The following is a 16,014-nucleotide window of genomic DNA, read 5'->3' as shown; positions in this document are numbered from 1 at the left end:
TTATTTGGATTTGGGACTCTGAACAGCTACGTCTCTGCTCCGGGACGTCCGCCCACCATGACTCCTGGACACAGACAGGCTCCTGCTGCGGCTCCTGCTGCGGCTCCTGCTGCGGCTCCTGCTGCGGCGGCTCCTGCGGCTCTGGCTCAGGCTCCGGCTGCCCCGGCCCCTACTTCGGTCCCGTTTTCTTCCTCTACTTTTTGAACTGTGCCTCTCCCGACTCTTCGTCGTGTGTTTATGGGATTTCTTCCCCCTGTGACTGGTCCTCCTTTTCCTCTCAGATTCCCCATTTCTTTTGTAGGAGTGGTCAGCACTAGGGCTTCTCCTCCTCCTAGACCTGCTGTAGTATTCGTCATGATGACCCGCCCTGTCCCTCCTCTCAAAATTCTTCCCAAACGAGGAGCCAGTCCGATCTGGAGACAGGTAGAGGTCTCTGTTAGCCTCCCAAAATTCATTGTTGGGATTTCGGAACACGTGGAGGAAGTTGCAGTGTCTCCCTCTTGGACATTGCTGTATTTCAAACAAGCCTGCAATGGCAAAGTGACAGCGCAGCATGAGTACTATATATTCTAAAAATGGCACTCTGTCCTTTTTCCAAGGGACATTTCTGGGGGCCAGATCCATTTGAGCTATTGCCTCATATATGTCATTGAAAGGGGTCTCTGTGTAAACTGATGTCATACCTTGGTTCCCAGAATTTCAAAAACGTTCAAATGCTCTAACAAACAGCACCGTAACGGTAACAATCCGAGGTATTCATTAGCCAACGTATTTTATAACTCCTCTGGATTAGGGTTTGAAATACAACTGAACAAATGATGACCACAAGATCTTTTCTACAGCTTCATCATCCACTGATTGACCAGCTACATCTCTAATTAACGATGAAGAACCATCCCTGGGAGGCTCTGAAAACAGGTTTAGAAGCCATGGTAGGGGTTGGCACGTGGTACAGCTAGTTAAGCTGCTGCTTGCAGTGCTAACAGCTCACATGGGCACAGGTTCAAGTTCTGACTGTTCTACTTACAACCAAGCTGCCTACTAATGTCCCTGGGAAACCAGCAGAAGACGGCCCAAGTGCTTGAGCCCCTGGCACCTACACAGGAAACAACTCCTGGATCCTGTCCCCAGCCATTGTAGCTATATGGGAAGTAAACCAATGCACAGAAGATCTCTCTTTCTCTCTCTCTCGCTCTCTCTGTGACTTTCACATTTTGTATGACTCTGCCATTCATAAATAAGTCTCTCAAATGAGAGACGCTAGCCTAATGTCTTAAATTTACCATGTACTTTCAATATAGAAGATTCTAGTCAAAAGTAAAATCAATTTAAACCACTCTAAGATCCTTTGCCATTCTAGGACTTTTTCTTTCTTTCTTTTTTTTTTTTTTTTTTGGTAAAAACAGTAAATCCCCCATGTACATAAACAGGTAATATATATTAAAATATAAGTGAAATACCCCCATGTTATGCATTACATACAAAATTTCACTCAAATCCAGTTAGAACCTAAATGTAAGACATTAAACTGTAATTCTGAAGAAACCATGTAAATCTGCCTGACACTAGGCTAAACCATGAAATTCCAGATATGACACAAAAGTACAAGTAAAACAAAAAGTGACCCAGATTTTACCAAATTTAAAAAAATAATAAGGTAAATAAAACATAACACAAAGAATGGGGTGTCTCTCCTCTCCTTTCAAGAGGCACCCCATCCCTCGTATCCCTCCTGCGAGGTGCTCTCTGCTTCCTTCCTCATTTGCCTGTTCACTGCACAAATCAAACTTCTCTGTCTGCAACTGGAAAATAATGGAAGTACTTGAAGATCACACTTGTGATCAGGGTCTTATATGCAGAATAGATCAAGAACTTGGACCCAATAATAAAAAGACAAGTAACCAAATAAAAATGGGCAAAAGATCTGAACAGACATTTATCCAAATGGCAAATAATAGGACATGAAAAGATGGTCAACGTCTTTGGCTACTGAAGAAAATAACAAGGGTATCACTTACACACACACACCCTCACGGCAAAGGCTGTGCGCCCTGGGGCAGTCAGAGCCACACCGAGAAGCCTGAGAGCATCACGCATTCCCAGCGACAGACAAACATTTGCCTTGACGGAGAAGACAATTCCAACCTTTCGTCTTGCACGCCTTCACCTCACGTTTAATTGATCTTCCAGCTATCCTAAGCAAGAGACTGAAACCTTCTTCCCTTTCCTAAGTGATTTTCAAAGCACAGCATCCATTAAGGCAAGGATGCTAAGGACCCAGACTATAAATTATGGACTTTTTTGTAAGAGGTTGCAGCAGGCAAGAGGGCCGAGCAAAGAAGCAGACAGGGTAAGCAAAGTGCTCCTGTGGCATTCCAACCTTGCAGCTCTTCGTCCGGGCACTGGCCACAACCCTCAGGCTAAGCCTGTTGATGGAGGTCAAGAAATAATTAGGTCTTCAAAGCTACTGGCCACTCACCACACTGCAGCCAGGCACCTGCAGCCCGGGACTGTCGGACGGCCCAGTCTGTGTGCAGATGCCACTCCATTACCACGCGCCTACTGCCAAAGCCCAACACACAGGGTCTGGGACCTCAAGTAAGGAGCCAACTGCCATGGGCAATGCTCATGTTAGCAACAACAACCCAAGATCCATTATGGGAAAAAAAAGAATTCAAGTGAGGAGGGAGGAAGAATAGAAAACACCTTCAAAACCATGACAAAGCAGGAGAGGCTACTGCCCACATCTCGAGCATCTCGAGTTGTCAAACACAAAGCCCACGATGAGGGTCACCAAATAGGAAGTCCACCCCTCACCCTGTCCCGATACACTGTGACCTTAGCCCATCCATACAATGCCGCGCAAGGTCTGTTACAGATGTAAACTGTGGTGTCCTTCATTCACGTAAACACCTCCGCTCATCCGCTTGTAAGAAAAAAAGTTTTCCCCCTCTAAGAATACTCCTTCATGTAACATTGGGATGCGTAGGGGGAGAAGTTAGCTCATTGTGCTTTACCACAGATCGCCATCTTCCACCGCGTCACAGGGCAAAATTCACACTGAAGCTGCCGGCCTGCGTACCATCGTCCATTGAACAAAGAAAGGGCTGTTTGACATTCCTCTTCCCTTTAAACAAAAAATCAAAACATGTGCTTTAGTGCAACACAATACTATACATAATAAGCCTATTAATCCCTCTCTTGTGGAAGCACCAAGTTTCTCATTGTACTACCTAGGGAGACCTCACTACAGCATTTAAGATCGCAAAACCCAACATTTCCTCAGGAACCCATTCTAGCCCTTGGAGAGGGCTGAAGCATGGAAACTGGCTGCAGCCAGAGCTTTTGCATCGCAGAGTCTGGGGTGTGCGGCTGGTGCCTTTGTACAGCCAGTAAGGCTGCCATCTGCAGCACCGGCATTTCATATGGACGCCAGTTTGAGTCCCAACTGCTCCACTTCCGACTCAGCGCCCTGCTAACATGCCTGCAAAAGCAGCAGAGGCTGGTCCAAGTATTTAGAGTGCAGCGCCCACCTGGGAGACCCGGAAGCAACTCCTGGTTTCACACTGGCCTAGCTCCTGCCATTGCAACATTTAGGGAGTGAGCCAGTGAATGGTGGAACTCTGACTCTCTGTCACCTTGTCTCTCTCTCTCTGTTAATTCTAACTTTCAAATACATCAGAAAAGATTTGGCCATTAAAAATATACAAGTGGGGCCCGGCGCGGTGGCACAAGTGGTTAAGGTCCTCACCTTGCACGCCCAGGATCCCTCATGGGCGCCAGTTCTAATCCCGGCAGCCCTGCTTCCCTTCCAGCTCCCTGCCTGTGGCCCGGGAAAGCAGTCGAGGACGGCCCAAAGCTTTGGGAACCTGCACCCGTGTGGGAGACCCGGAAGAGGCTCCTGGCTTTGGATTGGCATAGCATCGGCTGTTGCGCTCACTTGGGGAGTGAATCATCGGACGGAAGATCTTCCTCTCTGTCTCTCCTCCTCTCTGTATATCTGACTTTCCAATAAAAATACATAAACCTTTAAAAAAAAAAGTGCCACACACATGAAAGGTAGTCATAGTGAAGAAGCCTCAAATATTACAAGAAATAAAACTATAACAAAACAGAATATTTTATGATCAGCATACTCACGACTGGTATTGCACATATACATTGCCCCTCAGATGAGGTTCCAAGTTGCAGCTGACCTAAAGAGCAATAAGGAACATAACTGTACAAGCTAAGGAAAAGAAACATCCTATTATCCAATGCACTTTGTTTGGTCCCCACAGTGGTTACCAATGAAAGACGCCAAGAGAGAAACATTGGTGCACTCTGCTGCGTGTTAGTTCAGCCTGGAAGAGTTCACAGCTATACACAGCTCTCCAGAATCCCAAACAGCCACGACGCTAGCCACAGTGACCACTGACAGCTCCGTTTTTAACTGAAAATATTTAAGTAAAACATCAAAGATCCAGTTGAAACCATTCCATCCTGTTCTCCCGCCCCAACACACAGGTGTGTTTCATCACATTCCAGACAGGCATCCGCACACTGCCACAGCATCACATCCATCAAACGCATAACTGTGTGTCTGCTGGACACAGTGCCTGTGTGGGGATAGCTCACAAAGGTCATAGGAAAACGGAACTCAAAGATGTTTATTGTGAGGTTAAGAAAACCAGAAATCTATTTACACTAACGCCCTACAAAAAGGCCGCGGGGAATGGGTAGTATAAAAAAGCCATATGTGAATTTTAAAATGATTGGTACGAAAACAAATGTACCTTAAATTTATTTTCTAAAACATTTCTGAAGTCGCCTTGTATACAAAGAAACACGTATATAATGATTTGCCTATATATCTAGAATATAAGCTTTGTACCTCCAAAAATTTTATTTAAACAGTATTTACCCCACATTCATCTTTCAAGATGAATCACATAAACGTATTGCCTCTTAACTACTGTATCCTAGATATGTCAAATTATCAGACCTATTTGTCCACTACTCTAACGTTAGCCATTCAAAGTGCTTCCAATTTTTCCCCATTAAGCAGTGTAGGCTCAGCATTCTTGAACACATCTCTGTGTGTAAGGATTTCTCTCTAAAAGGCAGAACCAGAAGAAGCATGCCTACTTGCACACTACACACACTTTTCACTTCCCCAGATAGTAGAACTACTTTGAGTGGTTTCACTCACATCCTTGCCTACCATTAATATTGCCAGCATTTAATTTTTTTGTCACCTGATACCTGTGAATACTGCTTTTCATATACACTATTCCTGTTATACTTAGCATAAATACTTGATCATTCCCCTTCAATTTGTTTTATACAATGGTATATAAAAAGTCTTCAATAGTGCTCAGTTTTTATCTCTAAAATCTCCAACTTGTGCTCCTGAGTATTTTTATTAGAGCATCCAGAAGAGGGCAGGGTCCACAAGCAGTGGGAGTCTGCAGCACCCTCATCATGAGAAAGAGAACGGGGCCACTGTTGTGGCGTAGTGGCTTAAGGTACTATCTGCAACACTGGCATCCTCCATTGCAGTACCAACTCAAGTCCTGGTTACTATCCCTCTAATCCAGCTTCCTGCTAATGTGCTGGAAGTGGCAGCACAACATGGTTCAAATACTTGGCCTTTTGCCATTCACAGGGGAACCTAGGGGAGTTCCCAGCTCACGGCTTCAGCCTGATTCAGCCCTCACTTTTGTAAGCATTGGGGAAGCACAACAGCAAATGGGAGTGCTATCTCTCTCTCTGTCTCCCTCTCTCCCTTTCTCCCTCCCTCGCTTTCAAACAATCCTTTTTAAAAATGCGGTGGGGAGGAAAGGCCTTGAGAGTCTGTGTCCACCAAGCCAGGGACCTTAGAGAACATGGAACCAGTTGTTTGCAAGAACCTGTTATTCGTTTCCTATAATACATTCAGTGTCCTGAACAATTCTCCTATTAAACAAGTATTAACCAACTTGCCATAAGTAACTGCCAATATGATTAGCATGAGCTTGACCATTCTATCAGAGTAATAATTCTAAACAAAAGAAAATACCTCATGGTTAGTGGATGCAACCTGTTCAGGTAACAGTGCAATTCCTGGTAACCAGATACAAGTTTTTAAGACAGCTTCAGCACTACTACTTCACAGAACCAGTACAATCCAGGGTGACCAGGAGGGCAAGTACTAATACAGTCCCATTACTTCACTTTCAGGATAAGGAAAAGGCAGACAGAGATAAAATCGTGTGTCTGAGAGCACAGGGTTCGTGAACCCACACTGCGGGCAGCCAGCACTGCTAACAGTATGCTGTGGCTGGAACAGCATTTGCACATTAGTGCTGACTGTCAAGGAGTAGTGTGAAGACAGGAAGGGGATAGGCCACTGAAAGCAAGGTTAAGTGCAAGAGATTTGGGAGGAACTTTTTAACTTTGAAATAAGTAGTTGGAAGTGAAGCCTTGACTTTCATAAACATCTCACCGTCATTTCCAACTAGCAGGGAGGAAAAATACAGCTTTAGTTCTATCTTTAGCCAAATAAGCAATATTTCCCTTGCCCCAACCTAGCAAAGTCATTCAGGTTGACATGATCAAATCACAGACAAGGTAAGAAACTTCTGTCAGGACTCAACGAGTGGATTCCAGCAGCAGCAGTGGCCACATCTGCTCCTACCCTCACTTTGAGAAAATATACGTGTGTGTGTGTGTGTGTGTGTGTGTGTAACCAGATACACAGAACTATTTATTCTTTCTTTTAAAGACAGATTTGCAGAGAGGAGATACAGAGAGCTTCCATTTGCTGGTTCATTTCCTAAATGGTTGCAACGACTGGAGCTGGGCCAGTGCAAGCCAGGAGCCTGGAGTTCCTCCCAGGTTTCTCCCATGGATGCAGGACCCAAGGACCATGGCCATCTTTTACTATTTTCCCAGGCTATTAGCAGGGAATTAGATGGAAACTAGGGCAGTGGGGACACAGACCAGTACCCAGATGGGATTCTGGCACTGCAGGTTGAGACCCAACCTAGTACACCACGGTACCAGTCAGAGAGAAATATTTTTTAGAATATGTGTCACCTGAGCTCCCCTTTTTTATGCAATAGGCTGCAGCACAAACCATGCTTCTGGGGACTCTATTCAGAAATACGAATAACAAAAAATACATTAAGAAAAAAGAATCAAGGTTTATGTTCTTGTGCAGCACAGAAGAGAGAACAACATCTGGGGTGCAACTATCAACACAATGTGCCAGCCAGTGAGCGCAGTCGGGTCACATGCAAGCCCTTGGTAAGATGCCTACAGATGACAGAAGGGAGCCCGAGGCCTAGGGTACACAGCCCCACAGGGAAGGCCTGGGCCAGGCACTGAGGGCCTCATACAGAGAACCAGAATGTTCAAAGAGAGCTGGAGCACAAGGTAGTGATCACAAGAAATACCCACGAGAACACATTTACGCTCTCACAGGCTGCCTAGAAAGCATGAGCCACAGGAGGGGGGAGGGGAGGCAAAATAAGTGACACTTATCAGGGGCGTGCCCAACCCAAGGGCAGGCACATAGTGACACATGGCTCCACCCAGGCATAGCCTGGCCTCAGCCCTCTTGGGCCACTGAGTACTTCAAGCTCAAGTGCACCAGTCCCCTCCTCCACAAGCATGCTCACCTTGAACTGAACCACTCTGCCCACATTCTTGAATTCAGGGAGCACATCATCATAGAAGTCAAGGAACTGCTGGTAGGTTTCTTCCTCACTGTACTCGAGGCTTGCATCGGGGTCGTAGTCGTCCCGTCTGCTCTGCTCCATTCCAAATGTTGTAAACATGCTTTTGATCAGAAGGGTGGGGCTAGATGTTGGGAAATTATGCTTACGTGAACACCTACATACAAAAGAAAAGCAAATTAGCTACTCATTAGTTTAGAATTACACATAAAAATTTGCTTTAAACTATGTGATAAGGATTCAAGTAACTCAGCTCTCTGGACTGTCATACGACAATAAGCCCCGCTCAGACGCCAAGTTTCAGCACTTGGGAAAACTGCTCTAGGACTGGTCAATACACTGGCTCTCATTAAAACATCAAGTTGAGAATTACTTCCAAGTTTACATGCATTCAGCAAGCTTTGAATGAAATTCGGGAAGCCATATATTTATGTTGAACCATACAGACCAACGGGCTTGGCAGGTTGTGGTCACAGGCTTGAAGATGCTATGTACAGGGCTTAGGCGTGAGAAGAAACATTAGCATCAGATGCCTGCTCATCTTCAGTCCCTAATGTACTTGGGGAACTGGCGGAGCTAAGAACCTCCAGCTAATGGAGTATTTCCGTCTCATCCATTTGGAATATACTGCAGTTCTCTCAGCTTGTTCACATTTTTCCATCAGACTTGCAAACCTTTAAACATTTGCGGCTACTATCTCCCATACTTTGTAAAAAAGTACACTTGACCCATTCCACGGACAAGAAGATTCAAGTTAACCTAGAATCCCATGCCCTATGGGGCCAGATAAATAGGATTTAATTTTTATTTTCTGAAGATGGTTATCCATTATGAACAATTCTCTTTTCATAGTTTAAATCAGACCAACGTTGAGCTAACCATGCTATGCTGGAGTAATTTTTTAATCTGTCCCATAAATTTACCTTTCTCAGTACAAATAAGGGGTGGGACTGGGGGGGATATGTGTCAAAGTTCCAAAGTTCCAAATGAATATCCTGGTTAGATTTCTGATTAAAGATTGGAAATTCAACATTTTTAGGAAAAAAATTTGTGAAACAAAACTGAGAAATCGGGGACGTGCTGGGGGAAAACAATGGTTAGAAACGACTCATGTTTAACCTGACTTACTTCCCATGCTTGCTACATGGATTTATAAATCTACCAAACTCATTCATGCAGAATGCACATCCCACCCCGCGTCTAGCTCAGAAATATCCAATCTGGGGCTGGTGCTGTGGCTCAGCACTTTAAGTCACTGCCCCACAGTGCTAAAATCTCATAACACAGCGCTGGTTCAAGTCCCAGCTGCTCCATTTCCTATTCAACTCCTTGCTAATGTGCGTGGGAAAACAGTGGAAGATGGCCTAAGGTCTTGGATCCTTGCGCCCACGTGGTACACCTGGAAGGAGTTCCTAGCTCTTAGCTCAGCCTGGTCCAGATACAACTGGCATGGCCATTGGGGGAGTGAGCCAATGAATGCAAGGTTTCTCTGTCTGTCTCTCCTTGTCTGACTCTGCTGTTCAACCCTGCACTCATAAGGAAGACTTCAACCAAGTTTCTGCCTCTGGAGGTCATTTGCAGAGTGAACCAGCGGTGGGAAGATCTGTTTCGCCTTCTCTTTGCAATTCTGCTTTTCAAGTAAAAATGAATAAGTCTTTTTAAAAAAAATTCTTCTTGCAGATTTCTCAGATTGGAATGACCTTGGTCCTACTTCCCAGAGTGGCAAATGAGCATTTGTCAATTTTAGAACACAGTCGAAGTTCCCGTGTAGGGGAAAATTCCCACTTACCATGGAGACAGTCTTCATAATCTGAATGTATTCAAAGGATCAGCCCTGCTTCTTCTGAAAAGTCAGCTGAGAGAAGTGATTTTCAGATGGCTCTTAAAGCTACTGTACTGAGCCTGTGTGGTTTTTAGAATTACCTGGGAAGAACCAAGAGTTTTGTATCCTGCCCACACCTTATGCTCAGACCTCAGGCAATAAGGAACCCATGTGGTCTTGAAGACAAACCGCATTTGGGAACCACTGATTGTGGACATGCCATTTACCTACTATGCTTATACTTGAGACACTGAATCAAACTGTCAGAAAAACACGCAGCTGAACTTTACCTTAGCCGAAGAGTGCCCAATTAACGGTGTGCTGTGCAACACCTCCTCAGGTGAGGACGATCAGTGCCCACTGCCTGTCTTGCACAAAACCACTGCACCACACTCTAAAGTTAGGCTGTGCAATTTATCAAAGCCACTGTCAAATATTCCCATGAGAACGACACATGTGCTGTTATAAAGCATCAAAGTTACTATTTACCTCATTGCTCATGTCTTTCTACAACATCCCAAGGAGAAACATCTTGATTCTGGTGCCCAGCAAGTCTCTTCCCAGTGAAACTACTCCCTCTCCCTTTTGGTAAGAACTATACACTTAGTCATTGTCTGCTCCTTCTCTGGGTGAGCTGAAATCCCCAATCAAAAGCATCACGCACTCACAATAACTCACTTTCTTCCCCTTTTCTTGTTTTCCATTTCCTCTAGTGCAACTTAGTACAGTGAATCATGAGCCTTTTAAAAATATTTCTGGAACTAGGTGAGGTATAAATAAACACCCAAATTTTACCTTCCATCAGTAATTATGTTCTAGAGAAAGAGAACTCTCTTCAGCCTTGATTTTAAAAAATCCAAAAGTTTTGAAAATTGGATACTATGGTAATTACACAAACCAAAGAAATGCTTAGGCTGAGTCAGAATTATCCACACTTCTCCCAAGGTGGGGTGGATGCCAAGTTTCCCAAAATACCTCTGCAGAATTTCAGAATTTTATGTTACAACTCATCATGTGAATGATGAAATAGTCAAACCATCCTTGCACTTCGAGAGCCATTTCTCAGAAAAGTGTACTGTGTTCTAATTAGTTTCTGAACATTTCTTACTTTCTTTGTAAGCACAGGAAATTTCACCATCATAACTATCAGAGGTGAGGATCTAAGGGGGTAACAAGCTACTCACTACTCCCCTCCCTGTCAACTGAGTTTGTGGAACCACTTAGGATATATCCCTTAGTGGGTCTGGCAGAGGAACTGTGGGCACTCATCTGCTGGACTGCAGCTCCCACTGACGAGCATGAGAGCCAGGGCTGGGAGCAGGCCAGCTGTCAAGGCAGCAACACCTATCAGCATATGTGTGGGCTGGATCTAGGGGCAGGGCGGGCTGACCAGAAAATACCAGGCCTGGGGATCAGGCTAGGCAGGGATTATGGGGGCTGTCACAACTAGGCTATGGTATCTGCAGTTATGTGTGAGGACTGGGCGTGAGAGATAGAGCCTTGGTGGAACTGCCAAGCAGCTCCATCTACCAGTATATGTGCTGAGTGGTGCAGGTGACAGAATGAACCTGACTCTGAACTGGCTAGTGCACACAAAGGTCAAGTCTGAGATCAACCCCGGATGAGGTTTCCGGGGGATTCCTTGACTAGACCGCTGGGCTCAAACCCTAGTCACAGGGAAAATCAGAGTATTTAGTCTGACCTTGGAGTACCTATATTGAACCTGGACCTCCTCATTTGCTGATGCCTGTACAGTAGATGGCATGCCCAGATGCACACAGGGGACATGACAGCCAGTTCACCTAGGCTAGGAGAGGATACTGCATGCCTCATCAGAGAATGGAAAGCAAAACAGGTTGGTCAACTCTCCTGGCCAAGTTTTGCAGCATGCTCCTGGACCTGTGGATGCATTAGGTAGACTTGGTCAGCCAACAGACCTTGGAAAGATTTTTCTCAACCTTGTACAATGAAGCTGATGAATCTCAGAACTATCAAAACCACTCAAGAAACTCCCTTGGAACACTATCCATTAAGTGACTGCCCCCAATCCGTGGGTGCTGTAGCTTGACAGCAAGAAGAGCCACCTATTCTCTGAAGACACAGGAGGAAAAAAATGGAAACATTCATCCCACTCACCTTCCTCCACAGCTCGACCCTTCCCAACCTAATCACAGGGCCATTTCCCTCTCAACTATATAAGCAATATTAAAAATAAAATTAAAAATTTGAAAAAAGGATATCTCCCTTTTTCTCACTTAGAATCAACAAGAAAATAATTCAGAATGAGGATTCTAAAGTCTAAACAAAAACAAGATCCTGCAGCTGAAAAATTTTAACTGTAATTTGATTGACCTTTCCAAGCAAATAGTAACTGTCTTTGAAAGTTAATTTGCTGTACTTTTTTTTTTTTGCTGGGGGTGTTTAAAACAGTGCAAGTCCCACTATTTCTAAGATTAAACATACATTTGGAAAACACTTCTAAAAAGTATCCAGGAGAGTAAAGTCTTTCTCCTTCCCCTAGATCCCATTTTCCCAAGAAATGACTTACTACTACTTACCAGATGCTGCAAATCCTCTTGTAGGCATCTACAATCTCAGCCAGGAAATGCAAAAGCAGCTCCTTGGGCCCAGCACAATGGTTCAATTGGCTAAATCCTCACCTTGCAAGCACCAGGATCCCATGTGGGTCGTGTTGTGGCTGCTCCACTTCCTATCCAGATCCCTGCCTGTGGCCTGGGAAAGCAGTATAGGATGGCCCAAAGCCTTGGGACCCTGCACTTGTGTGGGAGACCCAGAAAGAGCTTCTGGCTACTGGCTTTGGATTGGCTCAGCTCCAGCCATTGCAGCCACTTGGGGAGTGAACCAGTGGACAGAAGATCTTTCTCTTTCTTTCTCACTGTAAATCTGCCTTTCCAAAAACAATAAACAAATATTTAAAAAGAAAAAAAGAAAAAGTTTGGGCATAGGACTTGAATTGCAGTCTATATGGTGTAAGGCAGCTTAAACTATTGAGCCACAACATTGACCCTAAGAACAAACATTTTTAAAACTTCCTAGATGATTCTAGTATGCACTCAGAGCTGAAAAATCAGTGTTCTTAAAACATAAAAACTGGGCCTAGCGCAGTAGCCTAGTGGTTAAAGTCCTTGCTTTGCACACCTGGAATCTCATATGGGCACTGTTCATGCCCCGGCTGCTCCACTTCCCTTCTAGCTCCCTGCCTGTGTCCTGGGAAAGCAGTCCAGGACGGCCCAAAGCCTTGGGAACCTGAATCTGTGTGGAAAACCTGGAAGAGCCTTCTGGCTCCTGGCTTCAGATCAGCTCAGTTTCAGCCATTGTGGCTACTTGGGGAGTGAACCAGCGGATGGAAGATCTTTCTCTCTGTCTCTCCTCCTCTCTGTAAATTTGACTTTCCAAGAAAAAAAAAAAATAAATAAATATTTAATAATAATATTAATGAAATAAAAACTTATGTAAAGGCTTAAATTGAAAAACACTCATATTTTCAAAGAAGGAAAATAATTCACATCATGGTAATATTATAAATAAAATAAACCCAAGAGATGCGCAGGTTCTCACTATATACACATGAATTTTCCTATTCATAGCCCTTTTTATGACTGATAGAACATTAGTAGTAACATTAGTTCTTCTCTTTGCAGAATGTTAATAATAATTAGATTTTGCCTCAGATGGATTCATCTGGCATTAAGAATTTCTACCACCTTTGAATTGTTCATTCACAAGCAAGTTAAATTTCAAAAGCCACAGTTAAATGGCATACAGTAAATAGTTAAGAAATATTTGCGAAATGACTGAAGAGATCAATGGCTTTCATATAGGAGGATGTGTCAAAAATTGTTTTGGAAAAGTTGAATTAAAAGATGTTTATATTTGTTGCAAAAGATTTTGGAAGACATGCATGCATGCTTATGAAAATATGGATTATGACAAATAGCTATATACAGATTTTAAAATTTTCTTGCACAAGGACAAGTGTTTGGTTTGGTAGTTAAGACACCACTTGGTAGCCTGCAGTGGAGTCCCAGCTCCACTTTGAATTCCAGCTTCCTGCTAATGTGCATCTTGGGGGAGATCGGGTGATATTTCGGGTTGCTAAGTCCCTTGCATTCCCACATGTTGAGTTCCCAGCTCGCAGGTTTGGCTCCCAGTTGTCTGGGCTCTTGTACATATCTGGGGAGTAAACTCTGTGTTTCAAGTAAGATTTTAAATAACTTGATTAAAGAAAAAATAAAGCAAACTTGATCCAAAAGAGGCAAGGAACAGGAAACAATGGTGACAATAATAATAATGAAAATATAGTTGGTCCTCAATATCTGCAACTTACACACACACAGACCCCAACAACTGCAGATGGAAATATTCAGGAGAAAAACCACTTCTATACTGAACAGGTAAATACTTTTTCCTCATCATTATTCCCTCAATAATATAGTACAACAACTACTTATATTGTATTCACATCATATTGGGGTTAGAAGTGTTCTGGAGATAAAGTATCCAGGAGGATGTTATATAGATGATATGTAATACTTGGCCATTTTATATAAAAATCAAATTGAACAGCCTCAAATTTTGGTATCTATGGCAAGGCATGGCAGTCCTGAAACCAGTTACTCATGGATACCATAGGATGATGGCAGCACTCAGCTGGTGCTCAGCATACCTTCATCTACACATTCTCCTACACGGCCTTTCTCAAGGGTGGCACTTCTACTCCTCCTTTCACAGATGAGGGTGGTAAAGCTCACAGATCTTAAGGAGCTTTCCCCAAAGTGGCACTCATTGAAGCCAGGGACCTCTTCCTGACTCTGAGCGTGCTAGGCGTTAAGACATCACTTGGGGCCTGCATCCTGTATCCAAGTCCTTCCCGTTTCAGCTTCCTGCTAAGACACTCCTGGAGGAGAGCAGGTGACAACTTCTCAGAGGATGCGGATGGAGAGAATGGAGGACCACCGGCTGAGCAAATGCAGCAACAGCAAGAAAGAGGCAGACATTGGATTGACATTTCAAACTGAAGCCAGTGCCTCTCCCAAGCTCAGAAACTTGACATTTTGAATCACTTCATTCTGACAGGATAATGCACACTTAGTTACCTATCTCCAAATCTGCAAGCTCCTGTTTTATTGTAGAATGGACAGTTAGCTCGATCTTTCTCCATGACTCTCAGATCTGCCGGTGGTTCCGGGTTTTGCCACGTAGTGCCATTTTCCAGCTGTTGAAAATAACCAAAATTTTACTTTTGTGTAAAATTCCATGCCAACTAAAAGTTTCAAAGTTCATTCAAACACTTTCATCAAAAAGCAAGAGCAAGTGGCCTAAGGAAAAGCACTTGGGCTGAAACAGGCAGTCCAGCCTTTCAAAACAATCGCGTTCCCAAGTGAGCTGTTTCTCTCTTGGCTCTGGGTCACCATCCTGCCTCACACATCACTGCTGCCAGGGTCAGCCACTGGGACTCCCCTTCCAACCAGCGAGCCAGAAAATGAACTAGGGACTTCTGAGAGAACTCCCACTGAGAAAAGCAAAAGTAATTCTGCACCAAGGTGAACTGTCCATTTGCGACCAACAATATGCCATGTTGCTTCTGCATGCCTTCAGAACTCCAGGGAAGTACAATCCCGAGGGCGACTAAAAACCAATTATTTTTGTTGATCAATAAACTTTCATTGTTGTTAAATAAACCAGAGACTCAAACTGTTTCTATACACCAAGATGTGATCAAAATAGTCTACCACAAAACTAATCTTACTGGAACTATTATTTCTAAAGAAATATTACTTGGTCCCAAATTCTACTGAAACATTTCGAAAATACCTCATTTTCAGCCTGATCCAGCATCTTCTTCACAGCTTCCTACAAATGGTGCAAACACAGGACTAATGAAAACCTAGAAATCAGGTAAGTCACATCTGGTTTCTCTGGTTAAGAATCTCATGTTTAACGATTAAAACACACATACATAAACACACACACACACACACAAACTTTCAGGCTGTAATTCTGTTTTCTAAGCACAGATCTTCTGAAAGGCTTACAAAGGATGAATGAGGGTACTCAAAAAGTTCATCAAAGAGAGAATTAACTTTTTTTTAACTATCTCCTTTATTCGAAAGGCAGAATGACAGAAAGCTCTTTTACTCGCCATTCACTATCCCGAGCACCCCAACAGCCAGGGCTGGGCCGCCCCCCGCCCCCGCCCGTGGGCCATCACCTGCTCCTTGCCAGGCACATTAGCAAGAAACCAGATCAAGAGCCAGCTCAGGAGGTAGGCTGAACCACGGTGCCTACTACAAAAGATGTGTATTTGACACAAAAATCTGGAATCCATGCATTTTTTTTCAATATGAACTTTCTGAATACTGCTCTATGCATGAGTTTCCATTTTCTAGCAGCAAAATAAACTTATCTTTTAACCCTATTTCATGAATTTCTTAAAGTACCTTTATCATTTAGAGCTAAATATTTTTATTT

The 16,014-nt window shown here is 43.7% G+C and overlaps 1 protein-coding gene across 1 annotated transcript in view; it reads right to left on the bottom strand.

Annotated features, from left to right (window-relative positions):
• ZRSR2 (zinc finger CCCH-type, RNA binding motif and serine/arginine rich 2) overlaps positions 1 to 16,014 on the bottom strand; it is a 30,522-nt gene continuing 14,508 nt past the window's right edge. The window contains exons 6-11 of the mRNA XM_040997502.1: positions 15,358 to 15,396; positions 14,640 to 14,758; positions 7,644 to 7,857; positions 4,141 to 4,196; positions 3,018 to 3,127; positions 1 to 527 (exon numbers count right to left, since the gene is read on the bottom strand). Coding sequence (XP_040853436.1) covers positions 1 to 527; positions 3,018 to 3,127; positions 4,141 to 4,196; positions 7,644 to 7,857; positions 14,640 to 14,758; positions 15,358 to 15,396 — 1,065 coding nt within the window. The remainder of the gene's footprint in view (positions 528 to 3,017; positions 3,128 to 4,140; positions 4,197 to 7,643; positions 7,858 to 14,639; positions 14,759 to 15,357; positions 15,397 to 16,014) is intronic.

The sequence above is a fragment of the Ochotona curzoniae genome, unplaced genomic scaffold (genome assembly GCF_017591425.1).
Source record: "Ochotona curzoniae isolate NIBS_2020 unplaced genomic scaffold, NIBS_Ocur_1.0 contig_1274, whole genome shotgun sequence".
Taxonomy (NCBI): domain Eukaryota; kingdom Metazoa; phylum Chordata; class Mammalia; order Lagomorpha; family Ochotonidae; genus Ochotona; species Ochotona curzoniae.
The sequence above is the reverse complement of the archived record's forward strand: the minus strand, read 5'-3'. Positions and strand labels throughout refer to the sequence as shown.